We start from the raw sequence: 15,243 nt of genomic DNA on the forward strand, positions 1-15,243 counted from the left end.
TTACGTAGCGCCCCTGGCCACAGACTGCTAGGAAATTCGGTCTGGTGAATCGTCGTCTTCATCATCTCGATGAGAGACTGATGAGTTCTTTCGCATAAGTCCAGCTGTGAACTCTTGGGTACGACTAGTACATGCTCAATTCCATGTGCTTTGTACCAGTTTATCGAGCATAGTGGTGTGCGCAGCCAGTAAAGACCGTCTACCAGATCTGCTGTAGCCACCACTTCCTTCGAATCCTTGTGCGCAACGTGCATGGTTTCACCGTCGAACACCACTTGAAATTTGCCGCTTTTGTTGATCTGCGGCACTGATAGCAAGTTATTCTTCATCTTCGGCACGTTGAGCGCGTTGTTGATCTCGATCTCGCGCTCATCGCCGTTGGGCAGAGCCATGCACTCGATGATGGTCCCCACACCCTTGATTGCAACGTTAGTGCCATCAGCGACCTTCAGCTCGCCTTCCTCTCGTTCGTTCAGCATGACAAACTTAATCTTGTCATTGCAGATATGGTGTGTCGCACCGCTGTCGACTGCCCACAGCCCGGACATACTCTTGCCCGTCAAAACTCCACATTCCGACGAAACCGCAAATGCCACGCGATCATAGCCGTGGTCGTAGTCGTCGTTTCGCAACTGGACATTGTTGGCCCCGCGTCCACGACTGTTGCCGCCGCGTCGGCCTCCTCGATTCTCATCCTTCTGCTTGGTCCAGCACTTCTCAATCACGTGCCCCAATTTTCCGCAGTAAGTACACTGGCGAGACTCCCGCTCGGAGCTGAACGCCTTCGCCGCGTCTTCAGTTTTCACCGCAGAGGTCTTCTCGCCTTGTCGCTTGATATGCTCGTTCGTGAGCACCTTCACAACGTCTTGCGTCTTCAGCTCAGCAGTACGCATCTCCAGGTGTAGCACAACGTTCTCGTAGCTCTTGGGGAGACTGCGCAACAAGCAGATCGCAACGTCCTCGTCCTCCATCTTAGCGCCGATGCTACTAAGCTTGGCGCTGATGTTGAGAGCTTCATTGCAGTAATGCAATATGTTCGCGCCTTCAGACATCTCCATGCTGAAGAGCTGTTGCTTCAGGTAGATACGACCAGCCTTCTGCGATCCACTGTACAACGTCTTCAAGCGCGCCCACGCGGTCCACGCTTCCTCGCAGTTGTCGACCACGTGGTGGTAGTCCGCATCCATGTGGAGCAGCATCAATCCGAACGCGATGTTGCTCGACTTGACATATTCGTCCTTCGCACGAGGGTCCGTGAAGCTTGGAGTCGTCTCTCGGTTCACGACATGCCATACTGACTTGGTCAGGAGCACACCACGCATGTAGCGGCTCCACGTCGCGTAGTTGTCACCGTTGAACTTGTCGATGGAGACCTTAGTTGAAACGTCTTGCGCAGAGGACATGTTACTTGGGCTCATAACCTGATAGAGGTCACGGGTTTTATGCAATGTTGTGCTTGAACGGAGCGAAGGGAAGAGTCACCACTCGGGGAGTAGACCGGAGCGAAGACACTTGAGGGGAAGAAGGAAGATTCCGAAGTGATTGATTTATCGGAGCTTACACAGTCCTCACTACCTAGGTGATCCAATCAATTGGTGCATCCTATCACCAACATTCTGCACTCGTCCAATCATCCTACTCGTCTAATCAACGTACCGTAATTATCGCGGGATCGTGTTGGACCGGTTTGGTTACCGGCTTATGGGTACTTACCGCCTGAAACCGGTACCCCTCAATATACTCATGCGTTGCCGAGTGAGCCATCGACACCGAAGCAAGACAAGTTATCTGCAACTCAGAGTGAACAAGGTGGTGAAGAAGCACGATGCGGGGAAGTACAGCAAGTACAAGCAACAGAGGACAAGGGCTACTCTGTGTCGAGTGACCAGAAGCCGCAGTACTCTGAATCGATGAATAGGCATACTATGTCGCTGGAACATGATCAGGAGTTATCTGTGACGGTGTAGGACGCTGAGTCGGTTGCTACTGCGTGCGATCTCTGACAAACAGTGAGGAACTTGAGAGCGAAGAAGATCTTGAGGACGAAAGAAATCTTACTGAAGAATTGGATCGACAGGATACTGATGAAGGCGATGTTACAGCTGCTAGCGTTTGTGGAGAATTGGGAAAGCGACAGTGCAACAAAACACAATCGGAGGAACTTTGGGCCGAGCAGAGAGCTACTAGACACGAGATCAAACGGACTCGCACAAGACTACGCGAATATCACGAGCGGAGAAGTCCCAGATACTTAGACGACTACGTGATGAACGCGGTGCAGAGCACAGCTCGCGTATTGGACAGAATTGGTAGACCGATCAGGGAAAATGAGGTGAAGATTCCGCGAAACCGCCGCGAGGCACACCGCTCCAAGTTCAGTGACTTATGGTGTGAAGTCGAGCTGAAGGGGTTGGCTTCGATAAGAGCGAGAGGAGTGTTGGAGGAGATAACATTCGAGGAGGTGCCCAAGGGCGATAAGCCGATAAGAACTCGGTGGGTGTATGGTATCTCATCGGACCAACAAGGCTACGTGCTCCGCTTTAAAGCGAGACTGGTGGCGCTCGGCAACTATCAAGGGCCTGGGATTTGTTTTCTGGATACGCTCTCATCAGCTGAATTTGAAACTCTACAGAGGGGACATCAATATAGCGTATCTGAATGCAATCCTTGGTATTCGGCAGTACGTGAGATCGATCGAAGGATTTCCGTGTAATAAATACGGTCGTATGTACATGCTGAGGAAGGCGTTGTATGGGTTGAGGCATTCTGGTCGCGAGTGGAGCACTGAGCTAAACCAGTGCTTACTGAAGCACAGATACCAGAGATCATTAGCGGAATCGTGCCTGTGCTACAAATTTGAGAATGAAAAAATCATTCTGGTCCTAGTGTACGTCGACGATATCTTAGTGGCAACCAATGACGAGCAGCGCAAGGTGAAATTGCTCGAGGATCTCGACGCAGAGTATGGAATTAAAGACCAGGTCTACTTAAACAGTACAGTATCTTGGTGTGGAAATGGTACAAACTGAGGACTCTATCGCAGAGCAAGTACTCCAAAGAGATATTGGAGAAGTTCGGCTACAGTAACGCTCACGCAGTTGGGAACCCGATGGAGGTGAACACTCGTCTGGTCCCGCTTGGAGAGGTTGATAGCAGTGCTACTAGTTTTCCCTACAGGAAGGTAATAGGCATGCTGATGTACCTGGTCATGTGCACACGGCCAGATCTGGCTTTCGCGTTAGGAGAACTGAGCAGATACGTAGGGAAACCTTCGAACAAGCATGTTGGAGCTCTGAAACGAGTTACGAGGTATCTTGTGGGTACGGTGAACTCTGGGATAATCCACAAGAAGAAATCGCATACGCCGGGGACACTGACACTGGAAAGCTATTGTGACAGTGACTGGGCCAACGACCCAGAGACCCGAAAGAGCACAACAGGTTTCGTTTTTACATTGGCTGGAGGAGCGGTATCCTGGATGTTAAGAAGACAGACAATCGTGGCATTGTCTACGGCTGAAGCGGAGTACGTGGCTGCGTGTGAGGCTACCATGGAAGCTAAGGCTGCCAGCAATATCCTCCAGGTGATCTTGTTGAAACGAACATTGAAGCTGAGGATTGGAATCGACAATCAAGCAGCACATATTCTAGCAACGAATCCAACTTACTGCCGCCGAACCCGTCACATCGAGCTACGCTGGCACTTCGTAAGAGAACAGGTCGAGAAGTGTGTGGTGGAGCTGCACAAGGTCCGAGCCTGCGGACGCATTCACAAAACCTCTCGACAAGAGTCGTCTGAAGAGCCTGCTCGAACTGGTCGGAGTTGAGAACGACAAGTAATCGAAGCTGTCCTTCGAGGGAGGCGTGTTGGATTTGGGATTCATGTTGGAGTCGTACTCAACGACGTTGAAGGTGACGTCAATGAGACCTGGCACTCCTGTGACAAGCGCGTTGACAATATGGAGCAAAGTGAATCTAGGTGACGCAGGTTTGCGTATTAAAGCAACTGAAGCCCGCTTGAGTTCGTGTTGAAGCCAAGCGGCAGCAGTGCTAACTGTTTAATTACACTTTCCATTTTCCCTAGTTTAGGTCATACGAATCTGTGCATATCCGAAGATGGTGTCCGGCTCGAGCATCGCGGTCTACGTTCACATAGCGTCCAGGACATGAGCCGCCATGCTATCTCTTACTCCAAACACCGGTATAGTTGAACATCAGTGCGATCAATTCCTGTATCCACAGCAACGTTAAACACTAGCATCAAGCAGAGCCGGGTCCATGATTGGGAGAGGGATTACAATCCGGCCGCAACTTGCGGGTTACTCGTAACCCATGCGGTTACACCGAGTAGGTTAAAAGATGATGGCGGAGGCAATGAGCGAGCTTCGTCCGCTGTATAAGAAGCTGCTGCGTCTGGCGCAGAGTCTACCGGAGCCCAAACGCCAGTCTTCTATCGACCAGATCCGTCGAGATTTCCGCAGCCACGGAGACCCGACGGACCCCAAAGAGTGCGCAGTTGTTGTCTTGACATATTTCCCTGCCTAAACTAATTACCTCATGCAGGGTGTCGGCACTCATCCAGCGCGCGCAGTCGTCGCTTAGTTACTTAAAGATCGTCACACCCCGCGCCGAATCGAGTGAGTTTCTTGTGATCATGCCCCCTCCTTGTGACTGGTCTGACGCGGCGTGTGCTGTCAATAATGTAGATACAGGCGTGCAGCGCTACATCTATCGCAACGGACAACGCGTGAACGCCGCCGAATTCGAGGAAAAGGGCGTGGAGAACGCACGCTGGAAGATGCAAGACATGGAGGGCGGTCTCAAGCGCCACCACCAGCTTCTACAGCGTCAATACTTCATGAACCGCAAGAGCGGCCCACCTCGCCCGATTTTCTAGACACAAAAGAACCAGCTCCACACCACAATCTGACACGTCGTTATACAGAGATTACAGCATTTAGTGGGGGGGGGGGTCTGATGTCTGTCTTTGTATTGCTACTGTAGACCTCATTAGAAAAGCCTTGGACCGGCACTCAGCGTCGCGGAAGCCTGTTTAGTCTGCTTCTCAACGCGGGTCGTGACGTTCGTTAGATGATGCTCAATGCGTTCAATCTGCTGTGAGCTGCGTCCTGCCTCGCCATTCAATAGCTCGGCCTGCACCTCGAGCTCTCCAAGAGCTTGCGCTAGTCGCTCCAAGTCGCTGACACCAGCATCGCTACTGATTTCCAAAGCAGGTGGAAGTCGGGTTGGACTGGAACCACCAGACTGGTGAGAGCGCTGAGGTGAGCTTCCTTTTGAACTTCCTGTGGATTTAGGCCGAGAGTCGTCCGAGAAGAGATGCAGCGTGGGACTCTTAAGACGACGCAGCAGTTTGTCGCCAAAGTCGAGATCGCGGTCGATGGCGCTGAGATCTTGTTCGATGGCGTCGAGCTTCTCTCCCTGGACGACGATCTCGTTGCAAGCTTCTCGGCCGACGAGCTTTGCGGCTTCTAGCTCGCGTAGAGCTTGCGAGAGCAGTTCATCTTTGCTTTTGGACAGTGTCTGTATCTGCTTCTGCGGTGACATTGCTGGTTGTGGGGACAAAGAGACGCTGAAGCCGAACAGATTCTTCTTGCCTGGACTCACACTCTGGTCGATGGCTTGGCGTGTTAGTTGACGCTTGGCACCTAGAGCGTTGCGAGCGACTTCCAGCCACTTGTTGCGATCGGCCAGGGTGTCTACAAACACGTCTAGCTCAACGTACCCTTTCTTCGGAGCGTGTCCGACCATTTTGAAGCCGAATGGTTTATCAGCAGCTCCCATGACTCCTACGACATACTCGTGTGGCTCAATGCTGGACAGGTAGAAAATCCCTTTGGGTGCAGATGGTTGACCTATCGGTGGGTGACAAGCAGCGCGACTTTCATAGTACGAGACTTGCAGGTTGGATCCATCCACGACAAGGAATCGCACACGCCAAGACTTTCGGAAATGACCTCGTTTCGTCACATAACCCTCACAGGAAGTGGGTCGTGCCTTGTCACCCGAAGCAGTCGCACCGTGCTCAGGAACTCGCAAGATGTTCATGCTAAAAGACGCACGAGTGGACTACGTGATCTTGTGAGGGTAAAGGAGCACCAGGAAGTGAGCTTCAATCTGCTCGGCGCCTTAGGTAAGTCGGTGTCGGTCGCCCTATTAATATCGGAGCTTGGCACAGGTAGACAAGCGCAGCATCTCACGTTTGTGCGTTTTGATAAAATTGGAACTGGTCGCAGTGGCCTACCTTCAGAAGCAGGAGCGATGGACAAGGTGCAGCAGCAACATCATGTGGAGGATGTGGGCCGGTTGTTGTTGCAGACACAGGAGCAGCTTCGTGTGATGCGAGAGCAGATGACGGCAGCTGCAGCGGCCGTGGAGGCCAATGCATCGCCAATGCGCCACAACGCAATTGTGACAACAGCCGAAGTCCAAGCTTTCAACGCAATCTTGCAACAGACTGAGACAGAACTTCGGGCCAAAGCGGAACTTGTCCTCAATGGCATGGTTAACAGCAGTAGCAGTGCACGAAATAATCAGGCTCAGAGCGGCACTCTTCTTCCTGCTGTCACGGTTGCCGCTGCTCCTTCGATCATGCACCGAAGTGGATACGATAAAGCTAATAAGCCACGACAAATGGACGCAAGCTCTATTCCCGTGGAATTCTTCCGAGAGGTAAGTGCATTTGAGTAAGACATTTTGCTGTAAGGGAATCTTTATGTAACCGTGTATTTGTGCATTTCATTGTGTTCATTTCAGCAATTTCGCAACAACAGCGTTGAGATTCGACAGTCTTTGCCTGAGCCGTGGGAACGGCATTTTGGAATTCATCACGGTCGTCTCATGCGCAAAAAAACTACGCAACACTGTCGTCTGTTGCCTAGTGTCAACAAAACTGATCCAAGCGTACCAACTCCTGAATTGCGCGAGGAGGATGCCAAGCACGGCGTTTTGAACTTGGTCACGCGCGGGTTTCTCCCTGCGTACGCAGATCTGACTCCAGTCTTCAGTGGTACGAGCGATGGCTCTGGTGGTGGGGTGATGAAACAGCGTGCAACCCGAATCTATAATCGCTCCGAACAAGTAGTTCGGTCGACTCCTTTTACTCAGTCCACAGGCTATAATCTGGCATCATTGAAGTTCGATCTTCGAGCTCCACCAACGCCCCCACCTGTTGTGCCCGAAGCTACCTTTCCTGACAGTACAACCAGAAGACGAAGCACTAGGCGGAGTTCAGCTCTGCAAGGCCCCAACCCATTTACAAGGTCAGTACCGATATCTAGCAGTAAAATTAAGAATGGGAGGTCTGCCCATCCGACTTCGTTAATGTCGGCTGCAGTCGCTGCCTTCACGAACCAGGGAGAGGATACGGAAAACAATAGAGACCGATTCAGTGACGACGACATCTCCGATGAGGAGCAGGAAAGCGATGAAAATGACAAGGACGAATACGCCGAGATGGAGAAATTGGGGGCAAATGTCGATAAAATTCGTGGTTACAACGAACTGCTGGATGTGTATAGTTTGCACCAGTTTCTGATTCACAAAGGACGGACCATGAGAGACACACCCGAGTTTGTTTCGTTCCGTCGCGTTACACAGGAGCTTTGGGGCAGTGTAGAAGAGGCTCTGCGAGCGCTGGAGACTCTGCTCGCGCAGTATTTTGTACCTCTGGCTTACGTTGATGGCCAGCGACTGCTCGCACTCGCAGGTACAGGCCAACCTCGATTCTCTAAGCGCGAACTGCTGTCCTGTATTGTGAATGAAGATCAAGTTATGTCGGTACTGCGACGTCCAGGCCAACGGTATAAAGGGCGAGATCGTAAACGCCGTGCTGCTACTACAATCGAAGCTTGTGTTCGTATGTGGCTAGTCCGTCGGAGGTACGCTCGCACTCGTGCCAGCGACTTCAATGCGAGCAAAATTCAGCTTGCGTGGCGAGCCTACAGTTGCCATACAAGTCTCAAAGCTCGACTACGAGAAGTCCACCTAGAAAAACTCGAGAAATGGGAGAAAAGGATGCACAATCTCAAGTCCCACTGGCCACAAATTGCTGGTCGCCGACGTGTTGTGGTCCACGTGCCGTCGTTATCGCTCGATGAACACTCACGTCTCGGTGCTGAGAACTTTGCCATACAACAGAACCTCCAGCTGACGCGGGTATGCGCCGCTGCACTGGACTCTAACGTGGAACTGCTGCTTTATGTGTCGCCTTTCGAGCTCACATCGGATGTTTCTCAGTACTTCCTCAAACTGCTGCAACTTGGCGGTCTTGTTGACAGCAGACCTCGCGTCAAGTTAGTGTTTCCCGAGCAAACCACGCGCTTTCCAGCCCATTTCTCGCTGTCATCGTTGTTACTCTACTCGCCTCATTGTCTGCGGCGCATCCGACACTACACTACTGGCAAAGAGGCTTACCTTGTGATGGGGCTACCTGGAGCTGAGGATCAACGACTAGCGATGGCGTTGGATCTGCCAATCCTCGGTGCGCCGCCAGCTCAAGCTCTGCCGCTGCTCACTCGCTCGGGTGGCAAGCGGTTGTTGATCCGAGCTGATGTAAATGTCCCCAATGGTACTTACGAGCTGTACGATGAACATGAAGTCTGTGCAGCGCTCGCCAAGCTTGCTATCGCTCACATGGATCAACCGAGGTGGTTAATTAAGCTGGACTACGATCCTCTTGATGTGGGCGAAGCGGTCGTTGACCTGTCAAACATGCAAGCGATGCGTGAGCTGCGTCGAGAGAAGCGGACGCCCGAGTATTGGCGCCAACCAGGCCCTCGCGATGCAGCAGCAAAGCTGATTCTGGCAGAGCTAGAGCGTCCGGGAATGCTAGCGAGAATCGCGACTCCCATGCAAACCGAAATATTCCCAAAATGGCGGGAGTTTATCGATGCCGTCGGCCATTTCGGCTGTGTCGTTGAAGCTGTCCCTCCTACAGCCATTGCTGCCTCATCCGAGGCATCAACGGTGCTGGTAGAGCCTGCCTACGTGCGCGCGAATCTGTTTGTAGACCCGGATGGCTCCGTACACATCTCGTCGACGCAGAATGTGCTGGCAGCTGGAGGTGGGGGGCTGAATAGGAAAACTGTGGCGTTCACGTTTCCTCAGACGGCTGCACCATATGAGGCAATTAAGGTCCGTTATGGATGCATTGCTGTGCATTCGTTCCTAACTGGCGTTTTTGACTCTTTTGTAGGGTGCTTGCAACGCCGCGGGAAAGCTACTAGTAGAGACGAATGTCTGGGGTTACGTCAGCTTGGATTTCGTGGTCTTTCAGGATGAAAAGAGCAATGATGCACCTCGATTGTGGGCTCTCGCTGTACATCCGTTCCTCACAGATTCCGCTACCAGCTTCGCTTGTTTCCACCTGCTCGCTCGTGGTGTGTTAGATACGAATTCAGGTGTCTACCGAGTGGCCAACAAGTCACTGACTACAGCCAATTCAGGACGAAAAAGCGAAAGTGGCAGCGCTACGGACTTGCTGCTGCGTGAAGCTTTACTGGCCAAAAGTTCACTCGTAGGGGCTCGGCGTTGCTTCGTGGCGTGCTCGTACGTGTTCCACCCGCACGTGATCACTATGCAGTACACTGCTTTCTTCCACGCCTGCAGATTACACGGTGTGTGCTTTGACGTGGAGAGAACTCTAGGTACACTCTTCCTGCTCGCTGACAGTCTCACAGCTGGCGTCTTCGGTATCTTGAGTATTGGAGAAACCACAGAAGGAGCTCTGGCATTTCTGCGGACTGCACTGGAAGTGATAGGCCGAGAAGCTGGCTCGACTATCAGTGTGGCTTCATCTCCATCTCGATCCGTTGCCTCTCGTAGTGGCAACTTTGCTCAGATTTTGTCTGCTATTCGAGTGTCCACAGGCGGCGGCAAGAGCGACAGACTAGGGAAAATGCGGCAACGACAGCGATAGAGACAACAAACATCGAATACTTATTTTTGGTCAAAAGTCCACAACAGCCCTACAGAGATTTGATCTACAACTTGTTGCGCTTGAGAATGCCCACGGGTTTGTAGTCCGGGCTGGTGCGCGGTTCGTAACGTGTGTGAGCTCGCTGGTGCGTTTTACTGGAAGTTTTCACTCGGTTGCTTGGTCGGGACGACGCGTGACCGTTCTTGGCGGCTTTACCGTCCGACGAGTTTCCAGAGTGGCCGCTACTGGAGCTGCTGGAACCAACTCGACGAATCTTACGCAGAGCCAGTAGCGCATCGTCGACACTGAAGTAAAACTGCTCTTCAGACCGAGCAGGATCACTTAACCACGCACACAACGCAGAGCTCTCAATACGGTAAGAGCCATGCTTTACAGACACAAGGTCAACGAAAGATCGACGAAGCATTCGCAGGTCTTCAGTTGTGAGGTTGAAATGCTCCTTGGCCTGCTCCTCTGTCACTGGCGAGTACGGACCTGCTGCTGCTCCAACAACCAACTGTAGCAGTGGCTTAGCCTTTCCCCACACGCGTGCGCGACCCTGACCGAACTTGTCCTCAAAGATCTCTGCGTAGATGTCGTACAGCGTCTCCGGCAACTCGTGGAGAACCTCGAGTGGTACTGCACCTTCTTTGCTTGCCGCTGCTATGCCCGGATGCGACAGAGCCTGCTTGGTGAATTCCAAATATGCAAAGTTACCACCACTCTTCTTCTTCAACACCTTCTTGGCCTCCGCAGCGTCATCATCACTAAAGTTTCGAGCGATGTCATCGACAAGTGAAGACGCATCCGCCACAAAAGCTCCATTCTTGGCGCTGAAGTCCAAGACCGACGACACAGGAAGTCGCTTGGCCAACTTGGACGATGGCTTGGACGACACGAGGAATCCGACCCAGGACGGGAGCTGAGGAATTACCTGAGCGAACAACTCGAGCAGCTCATTGCGGCCGTTCGATCCAACCGCGCACTGGTCAATTCCGTCCACCAGGATGAAAGTCGCGTGCATTGGCTCCTCCACAGCATTTAATGGGTCCACCAGAACTTTGCCTGCCAGTAGGAATGGGTCTGCTTCTTCCAGTACATACTTGAGGTTGAGTCTGGCCAGCTGGTTTTTGAACGACGGTAAGCTGTCCACAAGCTGATGCACCATTGACAGCAGCACATTCCTGGGACTGCTCTTACTCTTACGGTCGAACTGACAGCAATGAGCAGCCAATAGATTCCCACGGAATTGCTGAGCCACTGTACCACAGAAGGTGCTTTTGCCTGTGCCTCCCTCTCCGACAACAGCCAGGAGAGTGTCGTTGCCCAAGTTATATCGAGCATCCAGCCACTCTTCCACGCGGGTCAGGGCCCACGTACGTGTGCCTGGAGTCAGCCCACGAGCGTGAGCGGCGAGCTCCGACGTGGAGTCGATGAGTGGGAACATCTCGTTGATCTGCTGCGGGTTCAATGGCGTCGACAGCGCATTGTCCGCCACTGGGGCCAGTTGTGTCAGTCTCACACTGGCTCGAGCTGCAGGCGGGGGAGTCTTGTGGATATTGGTACGAGACGCAGCGAGGCGATCACGTGTGGCTTGCGACGTCTTGGTGGACGTCTGACGGGTCAGAGCCGCACGTTCGTCAGGTGACAATGGGTCTGATGACGAGCTCTCTGTGGACGACACAGATGCGGGTGCAATGTGCTGCGTTGCAGTCAACTGAGCGATGGCGCCCTTGAGAAGCGCCAACTCCTTGAGAACGTCGTAGCGAGTCACGTGCAGCTCGTTCATGACTTCTCGTCGGATAGCCTTCACCTCCTCCTTGACCTCTAACACCTCAGAGCGAAGACGTTCCAGTTCAAAGTCTCCACTTACAGCTCGAGACATACCCGTTGTGGTCTGTGCCGTGTTAAGCCCTTGGTGGGTACTGGTGAACTTACCTGGAGTGGAGGCTGCGTAATTGCTGGGCGTCGTGGCTGAGAATTGCGAGAAGCTACTGCTGACATTGCTCACGTTACTGGCCTCAACGTCTTCGTGTAATGCTGAGAGTGTTATGTTATTGCCGCGAAGCTGCTCCGTCGTGCGATATTGCGGCATGTCTGACGAGGTATTAGAGGTGCTGCGGCCGTAAAACATTTCCTCTACGTCGTCCGTCACATTGACCGTGTCCGCCAGAGTGGTGCTGCGGTCGAAGCGCACCGGGTCGTCGTCTTGTGTCTGCTTGAGACGCAGAGAGTCCTCGTCCAGCGCCCACGCGCCCTCCTTTTTGTGCAGACGACTACTGCGTAGTTTGTTCTTGATTCTGTTCATGGTGCTGACCATGGTGGTGGGGGGGGACAAGATGATGAAATGCACTACAGTTCTGTAAAGCCAAAAAAAAAGATGTAACGCGGACGGCGTGCGTTCGCGGTGGAGCGGAGAAGCGCGAATGGAATAGTCGTGGGTGCGACTGCGGATAGAGAGATCCAACAGCTGCTTTCGAGTTACGGCTCCCCCCCCCCTCCTGAAAGCACAAAATCTGGACGGCAGTGACTGGCGTACCGAACCCTTTTTACTCGGTTCCTATCTGCTTCATTATTACTACTTACAGGTACATGTAGTAGTCTTACTGTTTTTACTGCTCCATTAGATTTTTTTTCTAGTGTACATGTAGGAGCGAGCTTCCCGTCTTGTCCGGAAGAAGGCGTGTGTGTGGTTGCGAGATCTCTTGAAAGAAAAGGCTCTCCATCAGTACACGTACAGTCTAACAGCGATCCGTTTCCATGACACTGTCATTCCTGTCAGTGCAATAGTGAAACAGTCTAGCTGGACGGAACTGAGACAATGACGAGTAAAATAGGCCTCCGCACGAGCCAAAAAGCTACGGTACGTACAGTTAACGGAGTTGAAGATCCGCTTCTATTGGGAAACGGGTGTTATGTGGTTGGTCGCATACCTTGGTCACGTAAAGTTGCTTCAGTTTCTACGATGTCTCCGAGCTCAGGACATGCCAGGCGGTGGGCGATGATGCTGTGGCTGGGGATTGCTACCAGCATCTGGGGCGGTCGACACGGTGGTGCTGGAACGGAGTAGCGATACCTGCACAGATGGACAAAAGTTCGCAGAGGAGTTAGCCACCTGGTTGATCGCCACAATTCATTTTCAACTGCGACGCAAAACGGCTGCATTAAATGGTAGGCTAGCAAGATCAAAAGATCGACGACTCACCTCGGCCTGCAAGTTTAGACACATTTGCCTGAACATCGTCACTTCATTCTGCAGACCGTTAATGATCTCTGTAGGTCCCATCAAAAATAATAGAAACCATGCACACACACACACAAACCCGTCGATCGGCAGTCGAGAGGAAGACGGAAGCGCTTCATGAGATCAAGGAAACCGCCACGGCTAAATGACACAGACAAACGTACCGGCACTACTCTGCAATTGGTCTTGTAGATTGCGGTTCGCATGCTAGACAGCCGTAGAGGATAGTGTTAACGGGGGGAGGCCAAGCGACGATGAGCAGATACGTACCCCAAGCTGCTCCTGCACCATAAGAAGTTGCGCGTTCTGTTGAGTGTAGCGAAGCAGCTGATCCATAACCTCCGTCACCGCCACTGTGCGCTTCATTTGTCCATCCACGCGAGTGATCGTAATATGCGAAGGCGCATACACAGCGCCCAACTCCGTCTCTGACGACGACTGCACTACGCTAGCTGCAGGCGCGACAACAGGAGCCTGTGGTGGCGCTGCAGTCTGCTGCTGCGGTTTCTGTTGAGGCTGTTGCTGCTTTGGAGGAGACGTGGCCTGGTATTAAATTGCATCAAACCGTGACAAGTCCACTCAATCGCGTGTCATCAAGCTATTCGATCAAGCTCACCTTCTTGTGTTGTTGTTGCTGATCTGCCGCATGTGGGTTCTTCTCGACACCATTGCACACTGTGGCGGTCTACAATACAAAAATAAAAGTCGGAACAGTCAGCGCCAACATCATGCCAAATATGCCAGCAACACGAGCTTTTTCGTCTCACCTTCTGGGGCTGAGAAGTCGCTCTTATCATGGCTGCCAACGAACGCATTGGCTCGGTCGCCTCCTCTTTCGCTTCCCTACCGCTGTTGGTAGCTGGCACCTCTTCACCTGTCGATCCAGTAGGGGACAGGGGCTGCACATTGGTCGCCGACTTGTTCTTTTTGTTCTTGCTCTTCTTTGGTTTGGACACGGACACAAACGCTAGGTCCTTGAGCTGTGCTGAGTCACTACAGCACTCAAAACACACATATCAGCTTACGCAATCGCCAAGCTGCAGCAAGTAAACAGCAGCGGTTAGTACCTGCTCTTCTTTTTGTTGCGCGACTTTTTCTTCTGTTTTTGCTTCTCCTTGCGCTCCTGATGTCGCTCCTCAGCGCTTCCGTCGTTTGAGTCAAAGTCCTCGCTTACGCGCAGCTGGTTAAAGGCTGAAAACACGCTCGGCTTGCCGCGAGTCGCCATTGTCCTCAAGTACCGGTTGAAAATCTACACGGGGCAACAATGAAAAGTGTTGGCTGGTTAGAGTCCTATGCTTCGGTTAAGTTCGTTTAGATACTTTAATAAAGGCCGATGCGTCATGTGACACTACAGTCCATGCGTCGACTCAGTTTATTTTCCATGTTGTCGAAATAAATTACTTACCACTGTTTTTAAAATCCATAGTGAATGGAAGTTGTTAGACCTTCGCAAACGAAAGTCCTCTGACATCTCTCGTACATACCGGTATACAGAAGTCAGGAGGTCAACCATACGCATGAACATTAGGCGGGTCGATTCCAGTTTCAATAGAAATGAGATTGTATTAGCTGCATTATGGCTTGCTACCGTGAAGCACGAAGTGAAGGATGCGGAAGCGTAACAGCGTTAGACCAATCGGAGTTACGTCCAGCGACACACTCTTGTCTACATATCGCCAAAACCTCAACATTACGTAGAATCCGAAGTTGTATCCGTCTGTCTGGATCGGTCCATTGACGGACACAACTTTGAAGTCGTCGCTGAGCGTAGTAGCCAGATCCCACGACATGCGGTCCAGTACGTCCTTGTACGTCTTCAGGTTCATTGAGTCGTAGTACAGGACATTGTTCTGCTTGCCATCCACGATCATTGCACACCAATGCATGTTCCCAAAATTTACAGGAATGAGCAGTACATCCGCTTCAGTGAGTAGTTCCTGAACCTTTGTCTTCATTTTTTCACTCATAGATTTCTTCTTCTTTGACGCCGAGGCTGCCTCGACACCGACGATGCGAACGCCGGTGCCCGTCCTGTACAATCTCGCGCAAAAAGCCAAAATCAG

The 15,243-nt window shown here is 52.1% G+C and overlaps 5 protein-coding genes across 5 annotated transcripts; 2 read left to right on the forward strand and 3 right to left on the reverse strand.

Annotated features, from left to right (window-relative positions):
• Positions 1-4,349: 4,349 nt before the first annotated feature.
• On the forward strand, positions 4,350-4,924 carry PITG_18455 (uncharacterized protein; the record flags this gene model as incomplete). Its single annotated transcript, XM_002896333.1, has 3 exons — positions 4,350-4,507; positions 4,563-4,636; positions 4,706-4,924. The coding sequence occupies 3 exons, from the start codon at positions 4,374-4,376 to the stop codon at positions 4,894-4,896; spliced, it is 399 nt and encodes a 132-aa protein (XP_002896379.1).
• Positions 4,925-5,009: 85 nt separating this feature from the next.
• Positions 5,010-6,065, reverse strand: PITG_18456 (uncharacterized protein; the record flags this gene model as incomplete). Its single annotated transcript, XM_002896334.1, has 1 exon — positions 5,010-6,065. One exon carries the CDS (start codon positions 6,063-6,065, stop codon positions 5,010-5,012), a length of 1,056 nt encoding a protein of 351 aa, XP_002896380.1.
• Positions 6,066-6,278: 213 nt separating this feature from the next.
• On the forward strand, positions 6,279-9,936 carry PITG_18457 (uncharacterized protein; the record flags this gene model as incomplete). The annotated part of the gene is made up of 3 exons (XM_002896335.1): positions 6,279-6,689; positions 6,774-9,152; positions 9,214-9,936. The coding sequence occupies 3 exons, from the start codon at positions 6,279-6,281 to the stop codon at positions 9,934-9,936; spliced, it is 3,513 nt and encodes a 1,170-aa protein (XP_002896381.1).
• A 6-nt stretch (positions 9,937-9,942) lies between these two features.
• On the reverse strand, positions 9,943-12,299 carry PITG_18458 (uncharacterized protein; the record flags this gene model as incomplete). Its single annotated transcript, XM_002896336.1, has 1 exon — positions 9,943-12,299. The coding sequence occupies one exon, from the start codon at positions 12,242-12,244 to the stop codon at positions 10,001-10,003; it is 2,244 nt and encodes a 747-aa protein (XP_002896382.1).
• Positions 12,300-12,809: 510 nt separating this feature from the next.
• On the reverse strand, positions 12,810-14,432 carry PITG_18459 (uncharacterized protein; the record flags this gene model as incomplete). Its single annotated transcript, XM_002896337.1, has 7 exons — positions 12,810-13,012; positions 13,142-13,209; positions 13,345-13,387; positions 13,451-13,723; positions 13,797-13,865; positions 13,948-14,173; positions 14,248-14,432. 7 exons carry the CDS (start codon positions 14,403-14,405, stop codon positions 12,914-12,916), a joined length of 936 nt encoding a protein of 311 aa, XP_002896383.1.
• Positions 14,433-15,243: the final 811 nt, after the last annotated feature.

Source organism: Phytophthora infestans, genomic scaffold (assembly GCF_000142945.1).
Source record: "Phytophthora infestans T30-4 supercont1.62 genomic scaffold, whole genome shotgun sequence".
NCBI lineage: Eukaryota > Oomycota > Peronosporomycetes > Peronosporales > Peronosporaceae > Phytophthora > Phytophthora infestans.